This window comes from Staurois parvus, unplaced genomic scaffold (assembly GCF_062004578.1).
Source record: "Staurois parvus isolate SC_StPar_1 unplaced genomic scaffold, SC_StPar_1.0 ptg000205l, whole genome shotgun sequence".
NCBI lineage: Eukaryota > Metazoa > Chordata > Amphibia > Anura > Ranidae > Staurois > Staurois parvus.
This window is the reverse complement of record NW_028318001.1, coordinates 1,345,809-1,371,666: the sequence shown is the minus strand read 5'-3', so window position 1 is coordinate 1,371,666 and position 25,858 is coordinate 1,345,809. Positions and strand designations below refer to the sequence as shown.

General features: G+C 40.4%; 1 protein-coding gene across 1 annotated transcript in view; it reads right to left on the bottom strand.

Moving 5' to 3' along the window:
• LOC149461322 (chloride channel protein C-like) overlaps nucleotides 1-25,858 on the bottom strand; it is a 198,428-nt gene that overhangs the window by 137,116 nt on the left and 35,454 nt on the right. Inside the window, exons 3-7 of the mRNA XM_089678476.1 lie at nucleotides 14,309-14,467; nucleotides 11,101-11,230; nucleotides 6,106-6,186; nucleotides 4,718-4,893; nucleotides 3,625-3,717 (exon numbers count right to left, since the gene is read on the bottom strand). Coding sequence (XP_089534602.1) covers nucleotides 3,625-3,717; nucleotides 4,718-4,893; nucleotides 6,106-6,186; nucleotides 11,101-11,230; nucleotides 14,309-14,467 — 639 coding nt within the window. The remainder of the gene's footprint in view (nucleotides 1-3,624; nucleotides 3,718-4,717; nucleotides 4,894-6,105; nucleotides 6,187-11,100; nucleotides 11,231-14,308; nucleotides 14,468-25,858) is intronic.

The window sequence follows — 25,858 nt, the reverse complement described above, 5'->3', positions numbered from 1 at the left end:
TCTTCATTAACAGTTGGATTAGGAACTTCACTGCAGAAGTGCCCATCCTGTACAGAGGTATGGAAGTTCAAGAATTAAAGTCAAGTGCACATTGGAGCCTGCGCTATGTGCACGACAGGGTTCCATGCTGGTACCAGGGTTGGCAGTGGGAAACGCTGGACAGGTGGCTGTGGTCAGTGTTTCAGCATGACCTGCCTAAATGCAAGCTACAGTGGAAAGATGTACATTTACACGGGGACCCAAGAGTTAACTGTAGAACAGTTGTGTAGGTTCATCTCTAAGAGTAGAGGCATGCCCTAAGGTCAGTCCCTTGTGCCATAACCCCAAAAACTACAGCATTGTGTACCAAGACCTGGTGGGAAACCAAGTACCTGTAGGTCTGCTTGCCTTAAAGGAATGAGGGCTGCTAAATGTGAAACCACACTCGTCAACTAAAGTTTCTCACCTTGACAACTGAGCAAACATCACATGTAAAATCTGACCATGACTCAAACTGTATATTGTGGTTTTCTGCCAACTGGGAGTTTAATCCATGTGAAACAAGAATTAACAACTACTGGGATAAACACCATGGATTTACTTCTGGCTCAGTATCTTAGTTCAGAAAGTAGATGCAGACCCAGCAGTCTGAGAGTTAAACACAGCATGTCTTTCCTTAACATGTATTTGTCCCTATCCAAAGCACTGAGTGTGATTCCTCTCTGCTGCCTCTTTTCTCTGTTATCTTCTGACAGCTTTTTGCAACTCCAAGAGATAATTGGTGATGGGGAGAACTCCAGTACACAGCCTATGAATGACAGCTGTAGCTGTCCATGTTGCCTGTGTACTGTGTGAAGGGGGAGGTTCCTTTCCCTCCATTCAGGGCTCAGGGCTCAGAGCTCTCAACACTGAGTATGTAACTTCATATCCCCTCCCCCTGCTTTTCAGAGCTGAGAGATACTGTGTAAATTGTTTGTTTTAGAAGACTGTAGAGAAGAGAGGGTACAGATAAATGGGTACAACTTTTATTGGATTATTTGTTCCAATTCTGTGTATAACCTGAGGTTAGTCACTTCACTGGGTATATGTAAGAGTTTACAGCCACTTTAAAGCAGTATTCCACATAAAAAAACACTTGTAGAGACCCCACCTATAGCGCAACCTATGGCGCAAAGGAAAGAGTGATGTCACAGTCCTTCTGGCAGGAATCTGAAGACACTGAAATTCCCAAATCTCCTAAACTGCAATTGAATGGCTTTTCACCCTCTCTTGTGTGGACATTCATATGTAAGGTACATATGTTTTTTAACTTATCTCACAAGTCCTTTTTTATTTAAACATGGAGTGTGTTGATTTTGCAAGTAGTGTATGGCCACTATTTAAATTAGCAGATCTTGCATTTTGGTGCTACACTCCACATTTCTCAGCCTGCATATACTTACCATACCATTAAAAAATATATCTGATGCTAAATCTATTTTAACCCCTTCCTGCCTGGCCTAATGTAACATGATGGCTGGAAGGGGGCCCTATTATCCTGGGATGACATAATTTTACATCCTCTCAGGATCACACCTTGTGTGTGCCCCACGGGCTGTGGCAGATCACAGCTAATCACAATAGTAAACACTGAATTAATAGTTTTCATTCAGTAAAAAATTAATGCTTGCCTATAACTAAAATTCAGTTCAGTTTAGTGTGTAAAAAAAAATCCTGATCACCTCCTCAGAGTAGTACAGTGTAACACTGTATTGCTCTGTTCACTGTATGTAAAAAAAAATGTATACTATGTATATATTAATATACACTGCTCAAAAAAAATAAAGGAACACTTTTTAAACAGAGTATAGCATCAAGCCAATTAAACTCCTTGGATAATGATCTGGTCAATTAAGTGGCAGAGGGGGTTGTTACTCAGTTTCAGCTGCTTTGGTGTTAATGAAATTAACAATAGGTGCACTAAATGGGCAACTATGAGACAACCCCCAAAACAGGAATGGTTTTACAGGTTATGGCCACTAACATTTTTTCCCTACTCATCTTTTCTGACTGTTTTTCACTAGTTTTGCATTTGGCTAGGGTCAGTGTCACTACATTTGATTGACATTTGCTATTGAACTGGTAGCATGAGGCAATATCTGGACCCTACAGAGGTTGCACAGGCAGTCCAACTCCTCAAGGATGGCACATCAATACGTGCCATTGCCAGAAGGTTTGCTGTGTCTCCCAGCACAGTCTCAAGAGCATGGAGGAGATTCCAGGAGACAGGCAGTTACTCTAGGAGAGCTGGACAGGGCTGTAGAAGGTCCTTAACACTTCAGCATGACTGGTATCTGCTCCTTTGTGCAAGGAGGAACATGATGAGCGCTGCCAGAGCCCTACAAAATGACCTCCAGCAGGCCACTGGTGTGAATGTCTCTGACCAAACAATCAGAAACAGACTTCATGAGGGTGGCCTGAGGGCCCGACGTCCTCTAGTGAGCTCTGTGCTCACTGCCCGGCACCATAGAGCTTGATTGACATTTGCTATTGAACACCAGAATTGGTAGGTCCGCCACTGGTGCCCTGTGCTTTTCAAAGATGAGAGCCGCTTCACACTGAGCACACGTTACAGACATGAAAGGGTCTGCAGAAGCCGTGGAGAACTTTATGCTGCCTGTAACATGATAGTCTAGGGAGGCATATCCTGGAGGGACATACAGACATTTACAGGCTAGACAAAGGCACCCTGACTGCCATGAGGTAACGAGTTGAAATCATTGGACCCATTGTCAGACCCTAGGCTGGTGCAGTGGATCCTGGGTTCCTCCTGGTGCACAACAATGCCCGTCTTCATGTGGCGAGAGTATGCAAGCAGTTCCTGGAGGATGAAGGAATTGATACCATTGAATGGCCCCCACTCTCTCCTGACCTAAATCCAATAGAACACCTCCAAGATTTGATGTTTCAGTCCATCCAATGCCACCAGGTTGCACCTCAGACTAACCAGGAGCTCAGTGATGCCCTGGTCCAGATCTGGGAGGAAATAGTCCCGGACACCATCCGTCTTCTCGTTAGGAGCATGCCCCAATGTTGTGAGACAGCACGTGGGGGCCATACAAACTACTGAGTACCATTTTGAGTTGCTGCAATGAATGCATTTTTTTTGAGCAGTGTACTATAGTAATATACAAATGCATACTGTCACCAGTCAGTGTCCCTGATCACCGCCACACCAATTATATGATGGAGCTGTACTGCACTGGTGACAGTATGACAAAAAATTACAACTTCAAAAACTTCATCATGCCTCTTACTAAATACCTTGGACTGTCTATTTTCCAAAAAGGGTCATTTAGGGGATATTTGTCGTCAGTATATCAGGAATGATTGATTTTCAGATACACTGTATATACCATAGTTTGTGGATTCTATAACTCTCCTACAACACTGAAAACTGAAAATTGGCCTGGGCAGGAAGGGGGTGAAAGTGCCTGGTATTGAAGCCGTTAAATACAACCACAGTCTTGTAGGCCAATAAAATGAACATGTATTACTGTGTTGTGTTGAAGATGTTTATTTTGCTTAGGTTTTTGACATAATGTATCCAGCATTTTTAGCTCAACCACAGCCAGTCACAGCCAATAATCTCAGTTGACTACTTACTTATCTGCTGAATTCCGAAACCTTGTAAAGAATGGAAGATTTATTCGCAGTGTGTCAGATTTAAACTGGCTCAGACCATATCCAACCACAGCTCTGAAATAATAATAATTACTTTGTCAGATAAGAATCATTGCAACAATTACTACAAGTGTTTACTGGTATATTGCATTAATAAACTTCCTTCTGGGTACAATCATATTTGACAACATTTTTTCTGTTAGTCTTTGATATATCCCAAAACTAAACAAAGACTGTGAGCAAAAAATAGAATAAATAAAAGGAGATTGCAATTATTTCGGCACATACACTTCAATCCTAAGGATAAAAATATATTTAATTCAAGGTCATGGAATACCACATTTAGAGAAAGATGAATATTTGGGTGTAAGCCATTAAAGGGCATTTTCAACAACAATAATTTCTATTTGGCAAATGCTTTGGGATGTTCCCTGTAGTGGGGAATTCCAAATATACATTTCACCTATAGGTTTATGTAATATTTGTGTAGTTAATCCCTGAATAAGAAAACATAATCAGAGAAATTTAATACAGCAGTACCATCAATTTACTATTAGTAAATAGGAGCTACTTAAAGTTGGCGTACAAGGAGAGGTGGGTGTTGTGTAGACATTACTTATATTTTACATTTACTTTGCAGGATAAAGGCTGCCTGCATCCTAGCAACCAATGACAGCAGGTCACATTGAACTGACAGTGGGCGGAGGCTGATGGGGAACTGAGAGACTAGTTCCCTATCGAGTCCACTTTCCTCTTGATTGATAGCATGTGGATGCATGCCTACAACACCATTTTTTAATTCCTCAGAATGCATTTACCTATTTTACTCCATTTATATTCTCTAGCACTAACATGTTTTGAAAAACTTTAAAGAACATTGGCAATTCACAGAAACCCCCAAAAGAACCACAATGACACACAAACCCTTGGGCTCAATACTGAAACCCAAGTTACCATTTTAACCCATACATCCATATTGCAAAGCACCTCTGTCTTTCTAATAAAAGCCAATGAAGGTGATTAATGTTTGCAAAAATGAACAGCCTAGCTAATTTTATACTATATTTCCACTTACCCAACATGAATCATTGGTGCTTCTGGGCCACAAAAGAGTCCTGCTGATACTGCTAATGCACATGACAAGAATGTTCCAAAAAATGTTCTTATATTAAAGATATGCTTCATTGATGCTCCATTTAAGTACCCAATGACTTCAGGGAGAGCGCTGGGTGACCCAGAAGGACAAAAAAACTGAAATAGAAATAAAGGGAGAATATTTTACTTTTTTCTTTAAAAAGATAATATCTTTGCTTTGGTTTAAAAAAGAACATTGCTGAAAATCTTATAAAACCTAAATAACTGAATAACTTGAGGGTCTCTAGAGAGCTTGCCATGTAATTACATGTAATTACATGCTGATCATAAAATAAGAGGCTCACAAAGAGATAAAGTAGAACTAAACCCTCCTATCTTTTTTTAGCCACAGAAGCTACCATCTTAGCCTCAGTTTGATCTTTGAGTGCCATTATGCTGCACATGTGATCAGTTATAGCACCAGCCATCTGATGGTTTGACAGTTTGGTTGAGAGCACCAGCAAATGCAACAGTTACATTTCTGGCACGTGCAGGAATGTTACTTTTTTAAACTGGGTTTAGTTCTGCTTTAACAATAGAATATACATTTTTGTTTTACCTAGCTGACTACAATTTTCAAATCCCATTGGACTCTGAAAATAACTGTCCTCTTTTTAAAAATAAGACTTTAGTACAACTGCACAGATCAGGTAAGTATAACATCTTGTTTGTTTTAATTTAAAAACGCCTTTACAATCACTTTAAGTAAGTGTTGTATCTCCAACCTAAAAATTGTGAATTGCATGCTGGTAAAGGATACACTACATTAGCATTTTAATTCCCTCCAAGAATTCATCCTCTGAGCTTCATCATGGCATTTATCTTCTGCACCTGGCTGATCTTCAAGCTAAGTCCCACGGCTCCGTGCCTTGAAAAAAGGCAGCTTCATGGGTTCCACAATTTAAGTACTGCCTTCTATCTGAACCTACTGCTTCATTATCTACACTTATTAAAGCATGAGAGAAGTAAAATGTGACAGAGGAATGAAGTTTTACTCAGAATCTCTTTATATAACATGGTAATCTAGTTCACTGTTTGACTTTACGTTTTGCTTGCGGCTGATCTTTCAATCGACAGACTCACCAAAAACACCTGGTAACAGCAAGAATCCAGTTCATCTGATGGTTGAATTCTTGCAGCGGCTTTTCAATGCATGGGCAAATAAAAACATGTGACCCTTCTTTTACAGGTGGACTTTTTTGTAAAATATTGCTGAATAACAAAACAGGTTGCCATGGGCTCCACTTTTTTCAAGTGTGTGTAACAGCTCCACAGAATATAATGAGTGTTTATTCTGTTTGCAATTTCTTGATTATAAGTTATACTAACCAATACAAGGCTTGATGCACAAAAGACCATACCAAGGCCTATTCCAAGAACAACCAGCCATGTTGTGAAAAAGTCCCCATGCTGGAAAGATAAAAAGAGGATATCTTCAGGCTTATAGTCAACTTAAAGCAGTATTAATCCCAAAAATTAAAATATTGCATTTTACCAATCCTTAAATATGGTGGCTGCATTCATTTTTGTTTTCCCTGTATGTACATCTGGTGATCTGGCTAGTGAAACACTAACTCTCTCCGCTACACTGGAGGAGCTACAGAGACATCTGTGGACATCAGCATTGTCTGTCTGGGGAGAGGGTAGTGTTAGATGCACTAGCAGAATTCAAGGAACATGACTAACAAATTAAAGCTGAACTCCAGTTAATACTTTAAAGCCGTTACAGCAACAGTTTTTTCTATTTATGATAAAGGTTTTACATAAATTATAAAAAAATATAAAAATATATAAATAAAAAAAGCACCCCAGCAATTGTTAAATTGTTTTTCTCAATCCACTAACTGCCACTGTTGCAGGACAGCTTGGTCTGATAAAGAAAGCTTAATATAACAGACTTACTGGCTGGTTCAACAAATGAAAATAAAGAAAAAAATATTAAAAAGGAAACAGACATAGCCACCACATCTAAGAATTGGTAAGCTGCAATATAATATTGCTTTTGTGCTTAATACCCTTTTAATTAATATAATAATATAACATGCATGAATATACTTGATGTCAGTGTAATGAATCTACAGATGATCTTTTCATACCAAATACTGTACATAAGAACAATAGTTGCATAAAAGAAAGAGTTTCTGCTATCAATTTAGGAAGGGGTTCTTTGCAGTATGTGGAATGCATAGTGCATGTGGCAGACGTGTCATACTAGGTTTTGGGGGCCTCGTGTAGCCCTCTTGCTACTCCATTGTGGCAATTACATACTCTTTCACTGTGGCAATTGTTTAAGAATTTAATCTGATTGAGGCCCTGTTTTCCAGTTGATAAAGGCTATGCTTCTTAATGTAATTTGGCAGCTAAATACTTTGGGAAATGTTTAATGGGCCTTTTCTCTGAAATAAAATGTTGAAAAGTTCCACTTATTAGTATAGTATTAAATGTCAAAAGCATTCATCTTTTTCTGAAAATAGATAGGCATGGCCTTCAGTAGCATCAATATGGTCTCTGGAAGCATTATTTCATGCTTTTCAGCATACTATCCTATCTGAGTTGGACATGCCTTGCATGCTGTTTAATGGCAACATCAATAGGGGAATTTAAAAAAAGAATTGATTTCTACATTTCTAATTTTAATAGTCTTAGACTGTAAGCTCCAAGGAGCAGGGCCCCCCTAACCCTTTTGTATTGAACTGTATTGTTGCTGTATTATCTCCCTTTATATTATCAAGCGCTGAGCAAACTGTTGGCGCTATATAAATCCTGTATAATAATAATAATATATAATGGAATATTTTAATCCAGAGAAATAATCGGACTGTTCTTGTAGTGTCATCAAAGGTTTTTTTTCCACCTTGTATGGCAAATCTTGCAAAGGGAATTTGTTGCCTTTCTATGGGCTACAACTTTGGAAATATTGAACTTTATTTTGTGAAATAAACATGTTCTCTCTGCGCTCAGTGACAAAAAAAATTAAATGGGGAGCTGCCCAAAAGATACCCACATACTGTACAAGGCATCCCATATAATAATACGTTAAAAAGTGTTGTGCTACCCATTTAAGAGTCAATGTTGATACTAGACATATAATCATAACATTTCAAATATCAATGAATACATGCAACATGCTATCAGTGTAAAAATTAAAGTGCAAAAAGATACAGTAAATTTTAAAACACAAAAATAATAATGCTGATGAAAGTCCACTTACAAAAATTAAATAAATACATTCAAATAAAGCCACAAGTCCATTAAACAAGATACTCATGTGTAACAAATCAGGTGATGATCTCTTCCACCAATATAGATATCAAGCTTCTTACCAAACATATATGACCCTTTGCCACAGAAGGTCACTCATGCTTACTACAGAAAGAGTTAGCAAATGGTTGCTAATAAGCCCCTCTGGATTAATTCTCATACAACTCACATGTATCCCCTCAAAATGTGTATCAGGCAAATCATAAAAGAGGAGTAATTGTAACTGTATAGCAAATCCAAGTTTGTTAAGTTAAAAATGTACTCACCAGCAACAGCAGGATTTCAGCATTTAGAAAACAGCACACTTGCGAACATGATAACAGAGGATCCTATGCTCCGTCTGACCCTTTTTGTCATAGTAGATAGCATCAGGGGCTGAAAGATGTTCTGGCCCTTTTTTTTTTTTTTAATCATCCAGAGGGATGATTGAAAAAAAAAAACAAATAGATTCCCCATGTAACACATGGGAGGTAGATGGAGGAATCGTCCCAGGCGTGCCATTGTCGGACTCCCTTTTGTCAGAATATACTGATCAGTAGCTGCAGCCAATTGGCTGCAAGCTGCTGATCCACAAACGTTTTCCAATAGTTCCATTCAATGGAAGTCGATTATTAGATTGACTTCTGTTGAGCAGGAGCTTTTACACATAGATAAAAATTTGGCCATTTCCTTTCTGAACCAACTGAATCTGTGGGCAGCTTAAAGATCTATCTGATCATGTATTTTACTGAGTCCATCAATGGCTTGTTAAAGTTCACTGAACCCTGATAAAGGGGATGTGTTGCGAGCACTTGAAACACATTGGATATTTTATGTAATGTCTAATGGACCAAGTATATTGGACTTCCTACCCGTTTGTCTTGGCATGCCTCTTTTTTATGCTTTGAGTGACTTTTCTGTGAGTATCCTGGATGGAAACCTTGTTTAATGTGAGCAATCAAGCTGGAGCCATTGAGTTTATCAAATGAGTGTATTTTTAATTACATTGAATAAATAAGTATCAGGGCCACTTGGATATGCTTTCTTGAAATCAACCTAATGTACAATTTCCTCCTTCTCTCCGAGGCTGTATGTGAGCATTGAATTGTTGAATAACACCATGTACAGCGGGAGTCAGCAACCAGTAGATCGCGGCCAGGGCTTGCTGACCCCCCATCCCAGAGTATCAAACATAGTGCAATGCAGAAGGATTACTTGTAAAGTTGGAGCTGTAGTAGGGAGCAAGAGCCGCATAAGCCAATGCCTCCTCTGTACTGCAGGCTCCTGTCCCATGCGGAGTGATACCAACTGCACTTCGCCTCTTATCCCAGCTAGTGGTCTGCAGAATGGTGCCACCAGGAGGAAAAAAGAGATCTTCAGTTCAATGCGGCTTTCATACTGATGTGCTGCAGTTTCCCCACACCATGGGTGCAGTCACAGTGTACCTGCAGCTTTCCTGCGAGTTTGCCATAGACTTCTATTATATCCTGCGGGTCTGGTGCACTTTCTGAAAGTGCACCAAAACTCCTAAACTCAGGAGTTCAGTGGCTATGAGTGTACACTTGCCGTAGCTGCAGCAGGAATTATACGCCATGTCATGGTTGGTGGGTCTAGCATCTGCCCTACAAGTGCAGTGCAGCACCTTATTTATTTCAGGTAATTATATAGTGCTGTCAATTTATGCAGCACTTTACATATATATTATACAGTCACATCAGTCCCTAACTCTCAAGTGGCATACAATCTAAAGTCCCTAGCTTACATTCATACATACACATACTAGGGCCAATTTGGACAGGAGCCAAATAACCTACCAGCATGTCTTTGGAGTGTGGGAGGAAACTGGAGCACCCGGAGGAAACCCACGCCGGCACAAGGAGAACATGCAAACTCCAGGCAGGAGGTGCTGTGGCTGGGATTTGAACTAACGATCTGAGTACTGCCAGACGGAAGTGCTAACCATTTAGCCACTGTGGTGCCCACACCTTGTGCATTACAGCAAAGAAGGGGTTAAAGCAGGCAGCATTGTGTTGCTTTCTAACCATCTTCTTTAACCCCTTAGACCCTGCAGAAGCATGCAGTTGTGGGGTGCTTGCAGAGTGGCCCCATTTACTTGAATGGGTCACAATTGGCAGGTGGTAGCACCCACCAAAAACAACAGAGAGTTTAATTCCTGCTGCAGCATTGCTGCTCCTCTGAAAAGTGATCCAAGTGTGTTTGACAGGTGGTGAGAAGATGATATGTTGCATCCTCACCACTTGTTTTAAAATCATGATTGCCATACAATACAGGCAATTGCGATATGGTAGCATGGCAAGTAGAGGTTTAAATCAGATGTGAGGAGGCGACACTGGGCCTGGTGTTCTGTGACTTCTCCCATGTCGTTCAGGTAGATCTCCACCTCTTTAAGGTTGCCTACACCTGATGTACTGTACAGCTGTAACACATCCCACACATTTTTGTATCTTCAATTAACCCCTCAAAGCTGCATAAAAAGATATTCTTTTTACTGTATGTTTTTTGGGGGGGGGGTTTTGTCATTGTAATGTCCCCTATGAAGTGCTTGGCTTTTTGTTTTTTTGGTTTTTTTACAATAGTGTGTTTATAAGCCCCGCAAAGGAAACAAGTTATATATATATCAAGATCCGCTCCCCATAGACTTCAGTGGGGTTTAGGGAAAAATTCAGATTATTTTAATTTTGAGAACATTTCAATAAATGGATTCAATAAATAGATTGTAAGCTCGAAAGAGCAGGGCCCTCGATCCCCTCATGTTTTGCATTGTATTGGTATTGTTCTGTCACATGATCCTTTCCCCCTTTGTAATGTACAGCGCTGAGTGAACTATCGGCGCTTTATAAATACTGTATAATAATAATAATAAACTGGTTGTGACTCGAACCTTGGCAGATTCAGTCATCCCTACTTCTGAGATAGCATTTCTTACATATTTTTTAATTCAGAAAATCAATTAAATGTACTTACTTAGAAGTGATAAAACCAAGATACTGAAGATGGGGAAAATAGAAATCTTAAGTGAAAGAATACTTTATTATTTTATATTATTACCTTTTATATACTCACCTTGATATAGTGTTCAACAAGCTCCCACTTCCTTTCAAAAAGAGTATCAATAATCTGATGCATTAAATATCCCACTATGCCCACCACAACTCCAATAAATGCCATCATCAGCCAGCGATCCCAGTCTGATCTGTTAGAATGTGAAAAGTTATTGAATAGAGGTAGGTTTCACAAATGTGAAAGTAAAATCAGTAATAGAATATATTATACTAAAACAGCTGATATGCAGCAGAAATATTGCTAACCATACATGGGTAGTTTTATTTATTTAAGTAGGACACTAACACCAATCATGTGCTACTACACTACTACGTATAGGAGGTTGGACATGCTCGACAGTAGCAGGTTATTGAAGATACAGTTGCAAGAAAACGTATGTGAACCCCTTGGGATTACGTGGCGTTTTGCATGAATTGGGCATAAAATGTGCTCTGAACGTCATCTAAGTCACAACAATAGAAGAACACAGTCTGCTCAACATAATACTACACAATTGGAGCCAGGAGTGAGCCAACCTTGACTCCAATCAGTGTGATGATATTGGATGTGTTGCTGACAGCTGTCCTGTCCTTAAAAAACAAACACCTGTTTTGGGTTTACTGGTTTCAAGAAGCACTGTCTGATGTGAACCATGCCTCGCAGAAAAGAGCTCTCAGAAGACCTACAATCAAGAATTGTTGACTTGCATGAAGCTGGAAAGGGTTACAAAAGTATCTCCAAAAGCCTTGATGTTCATGTGTCCAGGGTGAGACAGACTGTCTACAAATGGAGAAAGTTTAGCACTGTTGCTACTCTCCCTAGGCGTGGTCGTCCTGTAAAAATGACTGCAAGAGCACAGCGCAGAATGCTGCATGATGTAAAGAAGAATCCCAGAGTGTCAGCTAAAGACCTACAGAAATCTCTGGCACATGCTAACATTTTTGTTGACACTTCTACAATAAGGAAAACATTAAACAAGAATGGAGTACATGGGAGGACACCACGGAGGAAGCCATTGCTGTCCAAAAAGAATATTGCAGCACGTTTGAAGTTTGCAAAACAGCACCTGGATGTTCCACAGCACTACTGGCAAAATATACTGTGGACAGATGAAACCAAGATTGAGTTGTTTGGGAAGAGCACACAACACTACGTGTGGAGAAAAAAAGGCACAGCACACCAACATCAAAACCTCATCCCCACTGTAAAACATGGCGGAGGGAGCATCATGGTTTGGGGCTGCTTTGCTGCCTCAGGGCCCGGACGGATTGTTGTCATTGATGGGAAAATGAATTCCAGAGTTTATCAAGACATTTTGCAGGAAAATGTACGACCATCTGTCCGCCAACTGAAGCTCCGCAGAGGATGGGTGATGCAACAGGACAATGACCCAAAGCATACAAGTAATTCAACAAAACAATGGCTGCAACAGCACAGAATACGCCTTCTGGAGTGGCCCAGTCAGATTTCTGACCTCAACCCGATTGAAATGCTGTGGCATGACCTTAAGAGAGCGATTCACACCAGACATCCCAAGAATATTGCTACACTGAAACAGTTTTGTGAAGAGGAGTGGTCCAAAATTACTCCAGATCGTTGTGCAGGTCTGATCTGCAACTACAGGAAACGTTTGGTTGATGTTATTGCTGCCAAAGGACGGTCAACCAGTTATTAAGTCCAAAGGTTCACATACTTTTTCCTCTCTGCACTGTGAATGTTTACATGTTATGTGCAATTAAACCATGGCAGCATCTAATGTTTGTGTAGTATTATGTTCAGCAGACTGTGTTCTTCTATTGTTGTGACTTAGCTGAATAAAGGGTCAATAGACTACCATGGTGTTCTCCAGTGCCCTCGTAGTCCACTATAAACTACAAGCTGTCTGCCGCAGTCAGTGGCAGGAGGGACTTGTAGTTTCTTCATTCTTCATTCACAGGTTACTGTGAATGAATGACATGGCTATGTGAGTGGAGCACTGCACGGCTGCACCAATTCTGAGTGTGACAATGGGTGCAGGAGGGAAAAGAACACCCACTTGATGTCAAGGGCAGGGGATTGAGGGGATGTGCTGTAGCATGTTACACATTACACCTTCAATACGGATGTAACATGTAACATGTAACATGTTCCAATTCCTTTAAGGAATTAACTGGGTATTTTTTTTTATCAAACAGTTATTAAAAAAGTTGTTCTAACATTAAACTGAATAACCATTTTAAGCCAGTAGGGTTTCAGAAATCCTCATTAGAAAACTGGATCAGGGCGAAAATTTACAATGTTACATGAGCCTTTTATTTTTTGTCTGCAAGCCTGCATTTACACCTAACAGGAGCATGACCCGAAAATGTTCCCAGTGATTTTAAAGGCATATTTGCACTTGTATCAAGCTTCAGGTGTTAGCTCTTTTGTTGGGCAAGGGGAGGAGTTTTCTACACAAAAACACAAATGAAAACATGTTTCATGTGTTTACAGGTGACCCATTGATATCTTTGGATCTCCAGAATGGGTCCAAAACTTTATTTAGCAATCACATTGTTACAGCAAATGTAACATTTTGGAGCCTCACAATACCCCTTCATCAGGTATGTGACAGCAAGAGAATGTCACCAGCACACCATGAATCTCCAGAATGTCACGCTTCATGAAGGGGTCCTGCGAGGCTCCGAAACATTGCTTTTGATGTAACAATGTGATCGCTGAATAAAGTTTTGGACCCATTCTGGAGATCCGGGGTGTGCTGGTAATGTTCTCTCGCTCTGACTATCTATAGTTCCAGCTGGTAGTCACTGCAGCACTCACTTACATACATAGCCATTTCTACAAGTACGTGTGCATTAGGAATAGTGTGTTGGAAACATTGAAATCCTTAGGGTCAAAACACCCAAATACGCTACGCTGAGTACGTTTTTGAGCATAGGGCATACAGTTACATAAAAAAAGCGCAGCGCTTAACAGTGTGAATAGTAACTCCGATTATATAAATAAACATAAACCTATATAGTATAGGTTACATACAGTGTAAGACCTATGAGCATACAAGTGTGAACAAGGACAATTAGAAAGAATGGGATTTTGCATTCTGAGCATAGTCAGGCATAAATTAGCTAAAAATAATGCTGAATGAAAAAAAAAAGAAATAATTATACATGTAGAGGGGATGCTTACTAGCAGTTTCATAAGGCCTCAAAGACCATAAGACCTATCAAATCTAGGTAAATATTTGAATTACCTGTGTGGATTTTCTTGTAGCCATGTCTTATAGACTTCACTGTGTGAAGGTAGATAGTCCAGGCTTTCATGTGTTCCAGGAAGATCTTTTTTCTGGTGGTACACATTACCAGAATCATGAATTTTCCCTTCTTCTTCTTCCTCAGCCTTTTCTTTCCTGCTGGATACGGAAGACATAATCACCAGTTGTGCTATTCCTAGAGAATATTGTGTATTTTAGTCTTGACCAAGCTAGTGCAACTTCATGGAGGAACAGAAATTCGAATGTGCCTCAAAGTCATCAGTGAAACAGACACTAATTAGCTCTCTTTTCATGTTATGAACACAAGTTAAGTGTTGGGATTGGCTACTTTTGTTTTATGACAGTCAGGGTCCTATACATTTGAATATAAAATAGTAATTACAAGGATAATTAGTGGATTATACAATGGTAACCATGACACAATCTTTGTATTTATAGTTTACCCACATTCTCCTGCATTTAGAATAATTACATGGAATCGGTTCATGATATGGTACATTTAATTTCAGAATAAGTCCATCAAGTCCTAAAAAATTGGTTTATCCCAATAGTGAATGATTAGGTATCTATGAGGTCTCATTCACACTAGCAATGACATACATACATTTATAGGACATTTTTAAATGTATATAAATACATGTAATGATTTTAAATGGTACAGGTCACATACTGTGCGTTTACCTGCTTTTGGATGCATTCAGTTTAGCTGCGTTTAGAAAAACCTAGGAGTAGATAAGATACTGTTGAAGCTGATAAAGCAGGAGAACTAGATCTGGGAACCATAAAATTTGTTTAAACTTCCCAGGTAATTTGCCCTGCATGTAAGCCATTCGATGACGAATATGGTTTTCCAGTTTTTTGCACGCATGGTAAATGTGCATTTTAGGCCCAAAGATTAGTTAAACCCCCCAAATATTTTCTGAAAGCATAGACCCTGAAGAATAAAATGCTGATAGTTGCAGTTTTTTATGTCATATGATATTAGCAGAAATATTTATCAAATGATTTCAGTAAAATAAATACACTAAAGTTAATTTTAAGTGCAAACAAACATCATTTATTACCTTATTTTGTTTGTAAATAGATACCAAACATTTCAAGCCTTAAAAGTATAACTAAAGGCAAAACTTTTTTTAGATAGAGTGGAGAGGGATTAGAACACCTATTATGCTTTTATTGCTGTCTGTGCAACATTAGGGAGTTTCACCCCCTTAACTTGTCCTGTTTACCATTATCATTGAAAGAGAAAGAAAGAGAAATCCCGAATTTTGGGTTGTCCCCAGATAAGTAAAAGAGGAGTTATCTTCCAATGAGGACTCTAGATCTGTGACCTGAGGGGCCCCAAGGGATTCCATTATTTGCAGGGATTTCCTCTTACTTCCTGTTTTTGGCTATGGGAGAGGAAGTGAAAGTAAATCTCCCCAATGGGACACTGATGGCAAAAAAAAAAGGCAAAAAAAAAAGAGACAAGCTACAGTACCCAAACTTTTCCACAGGCTGAATTATTATGATGAATCTTATTGGTATCATATAGGGGGCTAAAAGTCCACTATGCAATAGCATAATGAAAATGACAGGTACTCCTTTAAGGAGACAAAGGGCACCATTTGTGCCCTATTGAAGCCACAGATTCTTTTTGATTAGCTTTTTCCCCATCCACAGCAGCCAATGGCAGCTCCAAAACCTATGGTGAGGAAATGCTTGTGCTTCATTCAGTGCAGGAACAATTAGCAGATTTATTCTTGCTGATCTTCCTCTGTTACCCCTGCTGATACCTGTCAGGGACATTCCAGACAACCAGGAGGGGCCGCAGAGCTTGGGATACATGGTTTGGAGGATGAAACCAAATGATGTCTACTACAAAGCTGACAGTTGGCTGAAGAGAAGTAAGCAGACTCTTGCCTGTTATAGCAGCCAGAATTCTGTTTACTGGGAGGTACTGCCACAGACTTATTACTTAAGTTGAATAAAATAAAATTACATTTAGTAAAAGAATATTTACTTTTTAAACTGCTTATTCCATTGCCCTCCCCTTTCCAACCTGCAGATGACAGGATGTGTGGCTCTGGAATGAGCACTTGGCTTTGTTCCCTACCCACACATGTATAGTCTACTCTCTCTCTTCCAGCTCAGTGTTCTGCTAGAGTGAAAGACAGAAGACTGTATAAGCATTAGTAAGGAATGAAGCTGAGTGCTCGTTCATGAGTTTTCCAGAGTAGCATATCCAATGCTTGGTACATCCTGCAATCTGCAAGACATAAAGGGGAGTCTATTCAACAAGCTACTAGAAAAAAGACTGAAAGCCTGGGGCTACAGAGATGCTACTGTTAGCCATGAGGCTGGGACAATACTGTAAGTGCATATGTACCCCAGACAAGGAAAAGCTTTACTAGTGCAGAATACGCCTGTGTTCACATGGGTGTACTGAAACAGATGTAAACAGAGGTTAGTACCCCTTTAAGGAAAGCCTCTGGGTGTCTGTATCAGGTTGGGCTAGTCTATTCATTTATAAGCTTGGACCAGAAGAACTAGAATGAAAGCCTAATAGGGAGTGGTAGCTTTTAGAGAACTGTTATGTAGGTTGCAATCTCGTGTGGAGTACACACTTTGAGGTAGGCCCAGAATACACCCAGGAAGAAAGCCCATGTTAAGGAACCTACAGCAGAGGAACGTGGAAATTCGAGACATCATCTCCATGTTAAAACTTAAACTAGAACAGAGCAGTACTGCAGATGTATCATGGAAAGGGGAGTTGGTGTGCTCTTGTACTGGGAAGAACTTTGTACTTTGTTTATGTTTCAATAAAATTTTAAAAAGGCTGATTGTGTAGACATTCTTCTATTTCTGGAGGTGGGCCTCTGGCCGGGAGCATATGAATAACTAAGGTGGCAGAGTTCCTCCATAATTCTGTTTGGTGCCCCATCTCTTTCCTGTTGCAGGAAGCTGTTGGGAGTTGCCATTGGCCAGCATGAGTGAAGCTGGGGGTTAATTAGGTCCCTGCTTACACATACACTCATGTGAGGGCCATGTTTTGCCTGCACAGGAAGCACAGGTGTTCCATGCATCCAAGTGCAGGCAGTACCATTTATATCAATTGAGATGCAGCAGCTGCATGGAAACAACTACTGCTCCCAATTTGACGTTCATGTGGGTGCATGTCCCATACCCACAGGGATATCAAATTGGGAGTAGAGGATGTGTCTGTGCTGACGCTGCATCCCAACTGACATAAATGGGAGTGCCTGCATGCAGATACATGGAACATCTAAAAAAAAAACACACCACTGCACTGAAACTCTGCAATGCACACTGTTGCAGGGCAGTTGTGGCACAGTCTAATTCACTTGAATAGGTCGTATCTGCTGGTGGTAATGCAACAGGGGGGTTAATTTTTGCCTTAGCTGCAAAGCACAGCATGTAAACAACCCTGTCTGGCTGCTTATGCGGTTTGAGAGGTGCAGTAAAATAGCAGCTCAACCTTCTATTTTTACTGTCTCTTCGCTGCCAGTGTAAACTAGGCCTTATAGAGTGAGAGTGAAAAGAAAACTGAGATATAGTCATATAGTCATGAAAAGGTAAAACACATATTTTATTGCTGTATCCTGTCAGTCTCACTGTGGATGTGAACTATTATTCTGTCAGGTTCAGTTGTAAAAATGGTTTTCTTTACCTTAATGTATTTACTCCCTGTGGTGACCTAAAGCTTTTGCCTCAGGCATAAACATGCATTTCCCTCCATGGATTTGTGGTAACAATCCTGTTTGATAATTCATGGCAGAAAAAGTCTCAAGAAATATTTGTAGTCACAAATCTTACAATGACTGGAAAATCTGTAAGCTGTATAGATTTCTTAGAGACATAAAGATGTAAAGATAACATTTTCTCAGATATTCTTTGTTTTCTGCTGATATGACTCATTGTATGTCTTGTATTATACCAGTATTACTTGTTCCATCTAGATTGGTAAGGCATCTCACCTGTATATCTTCATATTTACCATTAGGAAATAACTGTGTTACATATAACAAAAATCTAGAAAGGGCAGATATTGTATGCGATAGCTGCAAAAAGTCCCAGAGGCCTAGCAAGCCTATTCCAAGCTATGCTGGTCAATTGTAGCTATAATGTACAAGGCTGGAATGTATGATGGTTGTAATGCCATCTCCAAAGACATGCTGGTAGGTTAATTGGCTCCTGTCCCTAGTATGTGTATGTACGAATGCATGTTAGGGACCTTAGATTGTATGCTCCTTGAGGATTAGGGACTGATGTAAATGTACAATATATATGTAAAGTGCTGCGTAAATTGACGGCGCTATACAAGTACCTGAAATAAATAAAAATAAATAATAATGCCACAGTTCAGTACAGTTCTTTAGTAGAGAGGGTACGCCTGATTTACTAAACTCAAATTCACAAAAGCAAGAAGACCTCACCATGGCAATAATTAAAAAGATTTTTCTGTACATTGGCATGAACTTGCAGACCTTTACAAACAAATTACATTCCCTTGTACATAATCCTAATATCAATTTTTTTTAGTATGGTTGGCATCACAATAGTTTTTTTGTGAATACGAACGTTTCGTACCTTGAGATTCTGCCACTAATGACACCTACTGTTGCAGATTGACAACGTTAAGTCGCTGTTGCACAATTAGCAGCATTGTTGTCAGCTTGTCATGTGCTCTCCTTCAGTTGGCCATTGAACTGCTTATCAGGTCTATCAGATAGGCATGCCTAAAGGTAGGTGATACAGCTCACATAGCATGCTGCTGCTAATTGTGAGGCAGAGGCTTAGCGTTGTCTAAATGTGGAAGATGTCAAATCTGTAAATACGTGGACCGTACGGATTCCTTTCATGACTCTGGAAATAACACTCACTATAAAATTCAAAGCCTCATAAATTGCTCTACAGTGAGAGTGCTATACATCTTAACCTGTCCCTGTAAAAAGATGTATATTGGTAAGACCAAAAGACAACTTAAAGTACGAATAGGTGAACAGCTTAGAGATATTAGATCAAATGATCCTGAAAGTAATCTTGCTCAGCATTACGCTAAATATCATGGAGGTAAACTGGATGGTACAAAAGTGAAAGGTTTCTATGCATTGCACTTTCCACAAAGGAGAGGTGATTTTGATAGAGAACTGCTTAAAAAGGAGAAATACTGGATATATAAACTTGATACACTGTACCCAAAGGGGTTAAATGTGGAATGTGATCTCCAAGTATTTTTGGATAAATAGTTTTTATATTTAGGTATCTTTATTTTGCCACACGTTAACTAATCTATGGCATTTCTCCGTTTTTAATAACAGTTGGAGCATATGCTAAATAATCAAGGTAAACCCTTTTGTACTTGGGAATAATAATAACAATATGTATGATCTTACGTTATGGATCTAAATATAGCTCTAGAAAAATATAAAAGGATTGACCGTTGAACTAATTATTCCCCTTTTCCTTTCGTCCTTTTTTCCTTTTTTCCTCCTTTCTTCCCCCCTTTTTTCCTCCCCCCCTCTTTTTCCCTCTATAATAATTACACCATAAGATGGATATCTAAAATTGGGATTTTTGTGTTGAAACAATCCATAATGAGAATATTTAGGTGATATTGCCATCTTGTGGTGTGCTGTGGTAATTTACATTGCTTTTTTAAGAACTCGATTCAATGAATGGACCTGTTGATTCTTTTACTAATATCGCCATCTTCTGGTTAGAGTGTGATAATGTTTCAACTGATCAGTATATTTAATTCATGATCTTTGGATTTATATATGCATTGCTATGATTGCCAAGCCTCTCCCCTCTCTGATGTCTCCAGTTGTCTGTATTTTTTATATTTAACAATGACCAGCAGCTGTGCTAAGTATTTAGCCCCCTTTCTTCTTCCATTAGGAATAACTGCAGGTTGGTTTTTTGCATAAATGGGTGGGGTTTAACCCACTATAAATAGGAAATTGAGATGTGGTTGTTTCATTGGTCCTGACGAAGCTGAGTGAGATACGCCCATCGGCGAAACGCGTTGACGTCATACGTCAGATACGTCACTTCCGGTCATGCGCACTAGGTGGAACGCACGCTGACCCATTAGGAGGAAGCCATCTTCACATGCCATGAGGCAAGCCTAAGCAGCACAGGCGCCAAGAAGGGGCTGGAACCCGCGGTATATCGGCGGATGTCAGCGGTGGTTCCTTGGCCTCTTTGGCCTTGTATGGCAATACCTATGAAGGACATCCTTTCCGTTCCTATTATCCAGTGCACAGGTGGTGAGTGGACTGTTACAGGACATTAGATATATGGTCCTCTGTCATTATATGACCTATATCCTACATAGAGTGTAAGCTCTGTCAGTGACTCTTCCACATATTGTTTGTTTTACTACAGGATGGGGACATCATGGTGCTTTTTATGGGAAACAAGACATACCACATGCATTTCAACAGGCAGAAGATCTTTTGGGATGTGTCTTGTTTTTCTTACAGAAAGTGGTGTGTAGTCCACATGTAGTGGTGAAGAAACCATTTCAAGCAGAGTGCTGCTTTTTGCATCCTTTCTTCCATCCTGGGAATAAATGGGGCATATTCTCATTTAAGAGCTCTAGGAAACAGCTGTCTATACAGATGAATGGGCCCCAACCACTTGTGCCGGCACAGGAATGTATTGCATTATACATATGACATTTTTGTCTTTTTTCATACAGGCCTGTGGCATATTGTTCTCCTCTTGACGCATATTGTGCTTGCTGTATTGCATACATGTGATATCCATATCCATAGTATAATTTTTGGATTCCCTATTTGGGATACAACCATTATGGCAATAGCCTAATTCTAATATTATAACATGTATTATGGTATACCTATGGTATAATTTTTGGATACACCTCCTTTGGGAAGTGTTCACCTATGTGTTTGTGTCTCAGGGACATTAGACTCTTGTAGTCATTTTCTCTGTTGCACATGCATTTAGACCGGTCTTGGTGTTATTTTAATGGTTTTAGGTCTGTGTGTATTGTCTCATACTGAGGTGATGGTAAACCAGGGCGACTGCCCATATGTCATATTCATAAGTGTAATAAAGCATAATTTTTGGAAATTTTTCTGAGTGTCACATTCTGTTCATAATGTAGTCGCTTTTCTGTGAATTCCTTTTCACAAATCCTCCTTTTTGCTTAGCGTTGTCAGCCTGTAACAGGAAGTACTGTTACTGGCAAGCTCGCCAGGTAAAAAAATATTGCCCCGATATGGTTAACGTAAGAACATTTTATACAAAGGGGCATGATGCTAAATATAAGGAAAAATTGATTTTGAGTTTACATACACTTAAACTAGTCTGCTAAAGCAAACACTCTTAATCAATGTATACAAATCAGTCCCTATTTACAGTGTGATTGCATTTTAAAATGTTAAAGTTTTAATGCTGTACGTGCAAATTAGAAGTGCTATGTTTTTGTTAAGCTTCTAAATTGAAGAAAAAAAAAAACAGTAATCTGCTGATCATGACAGCTGCTCACTATGGTATGAAGGTGCATATGTTAAACAAAGGAACAGCTCCAATAAACCTGTATACCAGGGATGTCAAATTGGCGGCCCTCCAAATGTTGCAAAACTACAAGTCCCATCATGCCTCTGCCTTTGGGAGTCATGCTTGTAACTGTCAATCTTGCAATGCCTCATGGGACTTGTATTTGGAAACAGCTGGAGGGCTGCCAGTTTGAAACCTGTTCTGCATACCATGCACTTGGAGAAAATAGGCAGAGTAAATACAGTCTTTTATCATCACAACACATATCCAGTCATATACTTGAGATTTCTCTTGGCCAAAATATGCATGTATGCTCATACGCACTGTTATACCCCTGCAAAGCCTGTATTATGGCCTCTTTTTATTTTGCATGTTACTTTACCAATAAGTTTAATTATATCAATACACTCTTCATGCAATGTTACCCCTGCAAGCTATGCAAATGCAAAATAACTGATGCAACATAACCCAGACAATGTTAGAAGAAATGGCAATGTCATTTTAGATACACCTAGCTGGCAGATGTTTGGACGTGGAGCGTGTAGTGGACACTTGGCCATATGCTATAACTGTGGCTTGCATCACAGGACTCATCACACATATATAGGAATAAGAGTAAGAGCACGATTGATTTTATTGGTCCTGCTGTCTACAGGCATCAATAACGCACCGTTATGCATATTTTAAAATTCAGACCCAGAGTGCCCTGATATCATTACAATTAATATCTTTATGTGAATTGATAACACTTTCAGTCATTTAGAAGTAATTCATGACTAAGGAAAACCGATTTGTTGTACTATTGCACCTTTTTCAACATCCGTTCAACTTCGTTCCATAGGGTTTACAACACATTCTTGGATGGGTTCTCTTTCCCTAGAGACTCCCTCTATGCACACATCTCTCTTATTCTGAAGAAGAATGAAGACGTCATTGGCCACAATTCACTAAAGCTTACCGCATGAGTTAGGTCAGTCACATGACCACATATCGCATGCGATACTGAAAATGTCAATTCACTATTGCTAGTATGTGGTATTTACCGAAAATAGCAAAAACACTCAGTAAATACCGCATAAAAAGACCTTACAGTCCTTACAGTCAATTCACAAAAGGAAATAAATAATAAAATGCATGCGGTAATAAAGTAGTGGTCCAGGCTTGCGGTATGTACTGTTATCTGTCAGTACTGTCATGGGTCCACCTGAAGTGCACCATGGAAATCATAAGGTTGCGGCTTATTGCAACAACCTGGTCTTTTTCATGACCCAAACGGAAACTATTTTGTTAGCTGAAGTCAGAATTATGCAAAACTTGCCAACTATAAAACAAACGTTGGCAAGTCAGAGGCTTTAAACATCAAGATCCACCATGATAAACTGAAGATTCAATCACATTTCCTGTTTATCTGGGCAACAAATAGTATTAAAAATTTGGGGATATACATTACAACATCACTAGTGGGAATTTATATGGAAAAGTTCTCCCTAAACTATCGGCAATAAAATTAGACCTGAGTTGTTGAAATCAGCATACTTATAAATGGCTCAGGAGCAATAGCATATTAAAAATGAATATAATCCCCTGGCTTTTGTATCTCCTACAACTTCTCCCGATATCTATTCTGATTTGCTTTCTCCAGTCTAAAAAGTTATCAGCTTTTTATGGACATATGAATCCAACAGGACAGCACACAGAGTCTCTTGCCCTCTCCAAAGAATTAGGGAAGGCATGGGTTTTCCAGACCTAATTAAATCTCACAAGGTGGTCCACTTGTTGAGAGTTATAGACTGGTGTAAACATGGACCTGGAGCAAGACATGGTAGAACTCCCCCTACAGTTGCTGCCCTGGCAACAGGTTACTCTCCCACCAGTGATTAAACTACATCCACTTACAGGGACTACATTATTGATGATCTCTAAATCTGGCTGCATCTCTAACTAGCAGGCTCATCCCTCTGTTCTGATCCCATTGATTTAAACTATTCATCAGTACTAACCAGTTTAGACTGAAGAATTTCCTTTCTAGGGAACACTGGAAGTCAATTTTGGTAATATAGACAATGCTAAACCCATACAACTTAGGCATTCCCTGTCTTTTAGTAAACCGCAACTGTTAACTTCAAGGGTTCATTCAGACTTTGAAAATTACTGTTTAGATCCCTTTGTCCCCCTATTTCTTCAAAAATGGAAATGCAACTTAAGTCTGACCCTAACACCAGAACAGAGGAACCATATATTTCTTTTTTTCATACAAAGTTTAGCAGATTTCAGGAGGCTGGTAAAGTCCTGGCCAGGTGGTATAGAGTACCTGTCCTTTTGCATCAGGCCCGAAGGTGCACCCCCATAGGAATTGGCTTCTTATGGTGGCGTATTTTGAAGAGGAGGAGCCTGGAGCACCAACAGGGGACTCAAGAAGAAAAGGCTTGGGACCACTCAAAATATAGCCTTTACAGACACTTTAAAGGATAAGTTCACCTTTGGAAACATGTCACATGCTCCACCCGTTTTTACCTGTTCACAATGCTGCAGCCGCTACCCAATCTCCACCCCCCCCTCTTAGTGGCTCTTGGCTTGTAGTCCTCTATGAACTACCACAGCGCTGTGGAGCGCCGTGGTAGTCCATTACTTGTTTCTGTCAGTATATCTCCTTGCCCATACATTGCTATTTACTAAAGGAAAATAGGCTTTTCACTTTTCAAGGGACTCTTCCCTTAGTCTAGTGCAGCGGTTCTCAACCTGGGGGTCGCGACCCCTTTGGGGGTCGAACGACCATTTCCCAGGGGTCGCCTAAGACCATCGGAAAACACATATTTCCGATGGTCTTAGGAACCGAGACACCGCTGCTGTCTCCGGCGATGTGTGGGCGGGATGATATGCTGCCCCTGTCACCGCCTCCTCGCCGCTGATGTGTGCCTCTCCTGGCCACCGGAACTGTAGCTCAGGAGAGGCACACAGGCGGCCAATCACCGGCGAGAAGGTGGAGCTTGGAGAGGAGGAGCCGAGCGGCAGCACGGGGAGATCGAAGAAGATCGAGGGAGCTGCAGGAGCGAGTGAAGAGAGAGGCCAGAGAAGGAAGACATCTGACAGGTAAGTGCAAATTTTGCTGCTGCAGCCAGGTATGCAGACTGTAGATGGGAGAGGGAGAGAGCGAGCCCAGGCTGGAGCAGGAGTCAGCAAGGTAACTATCATTGGTGTCAGTGGAAGGGATAGTGCCCCATCATTTGTGTCACTAATACCAACGATGGGGCACTATTCCTCCCCCCACTGACACCAACGATGGGGCACTATTCCTCCCCTCACTGACACCAACGATGGGGCACTATTCCTCCCCCCACTGACACCAACGATGAGACAGTATTCCTCCCCTCACTGACACCAACGATGGGGCACTATTCCTCCCCCCACTGACACCAACGATGAGACAGTATTCCTCCCCCCACTGACACCAACGATGGGGCACTATTCCTCCCCCCACTGACACCAACGATGGGGCACTATTCCTCCCCCCACTGACACCAACGATGGGGCACTATTCCTCCCCCCACTGACACCAATGATGGGGCACTATTCCTCCCCCCACTGACACCAACGATGGGGCACTATTCCTCCCCCCACTGACACCAACGATGGGGCACTATTCCTCCCACTAACGCCAACGATGGGGCACTATTCCTCCCACTGATACCAATGATGGGGCACTATTCCTCCCACTGATACCAATGATGGGGCACTATTCCTCCCACTGACACCAATGATGGGGCACTATTCCTCCCACTCATACCAATGATGGGGCACTATTCCTCCCACTCATACCAATGATAGGGCACTATTCCTCCCACTCATACCAATGATGGGGCACTATTCCTCCCACTCATACCAATGATGGGGCACTATTCCTCCCACTCATACCAATGATGGGGTACTATTCCTTCCACTGACACCAATGATGGGGCACTATTCCTCCCACTCATACCAATGATGGGGCACTATTCCTTC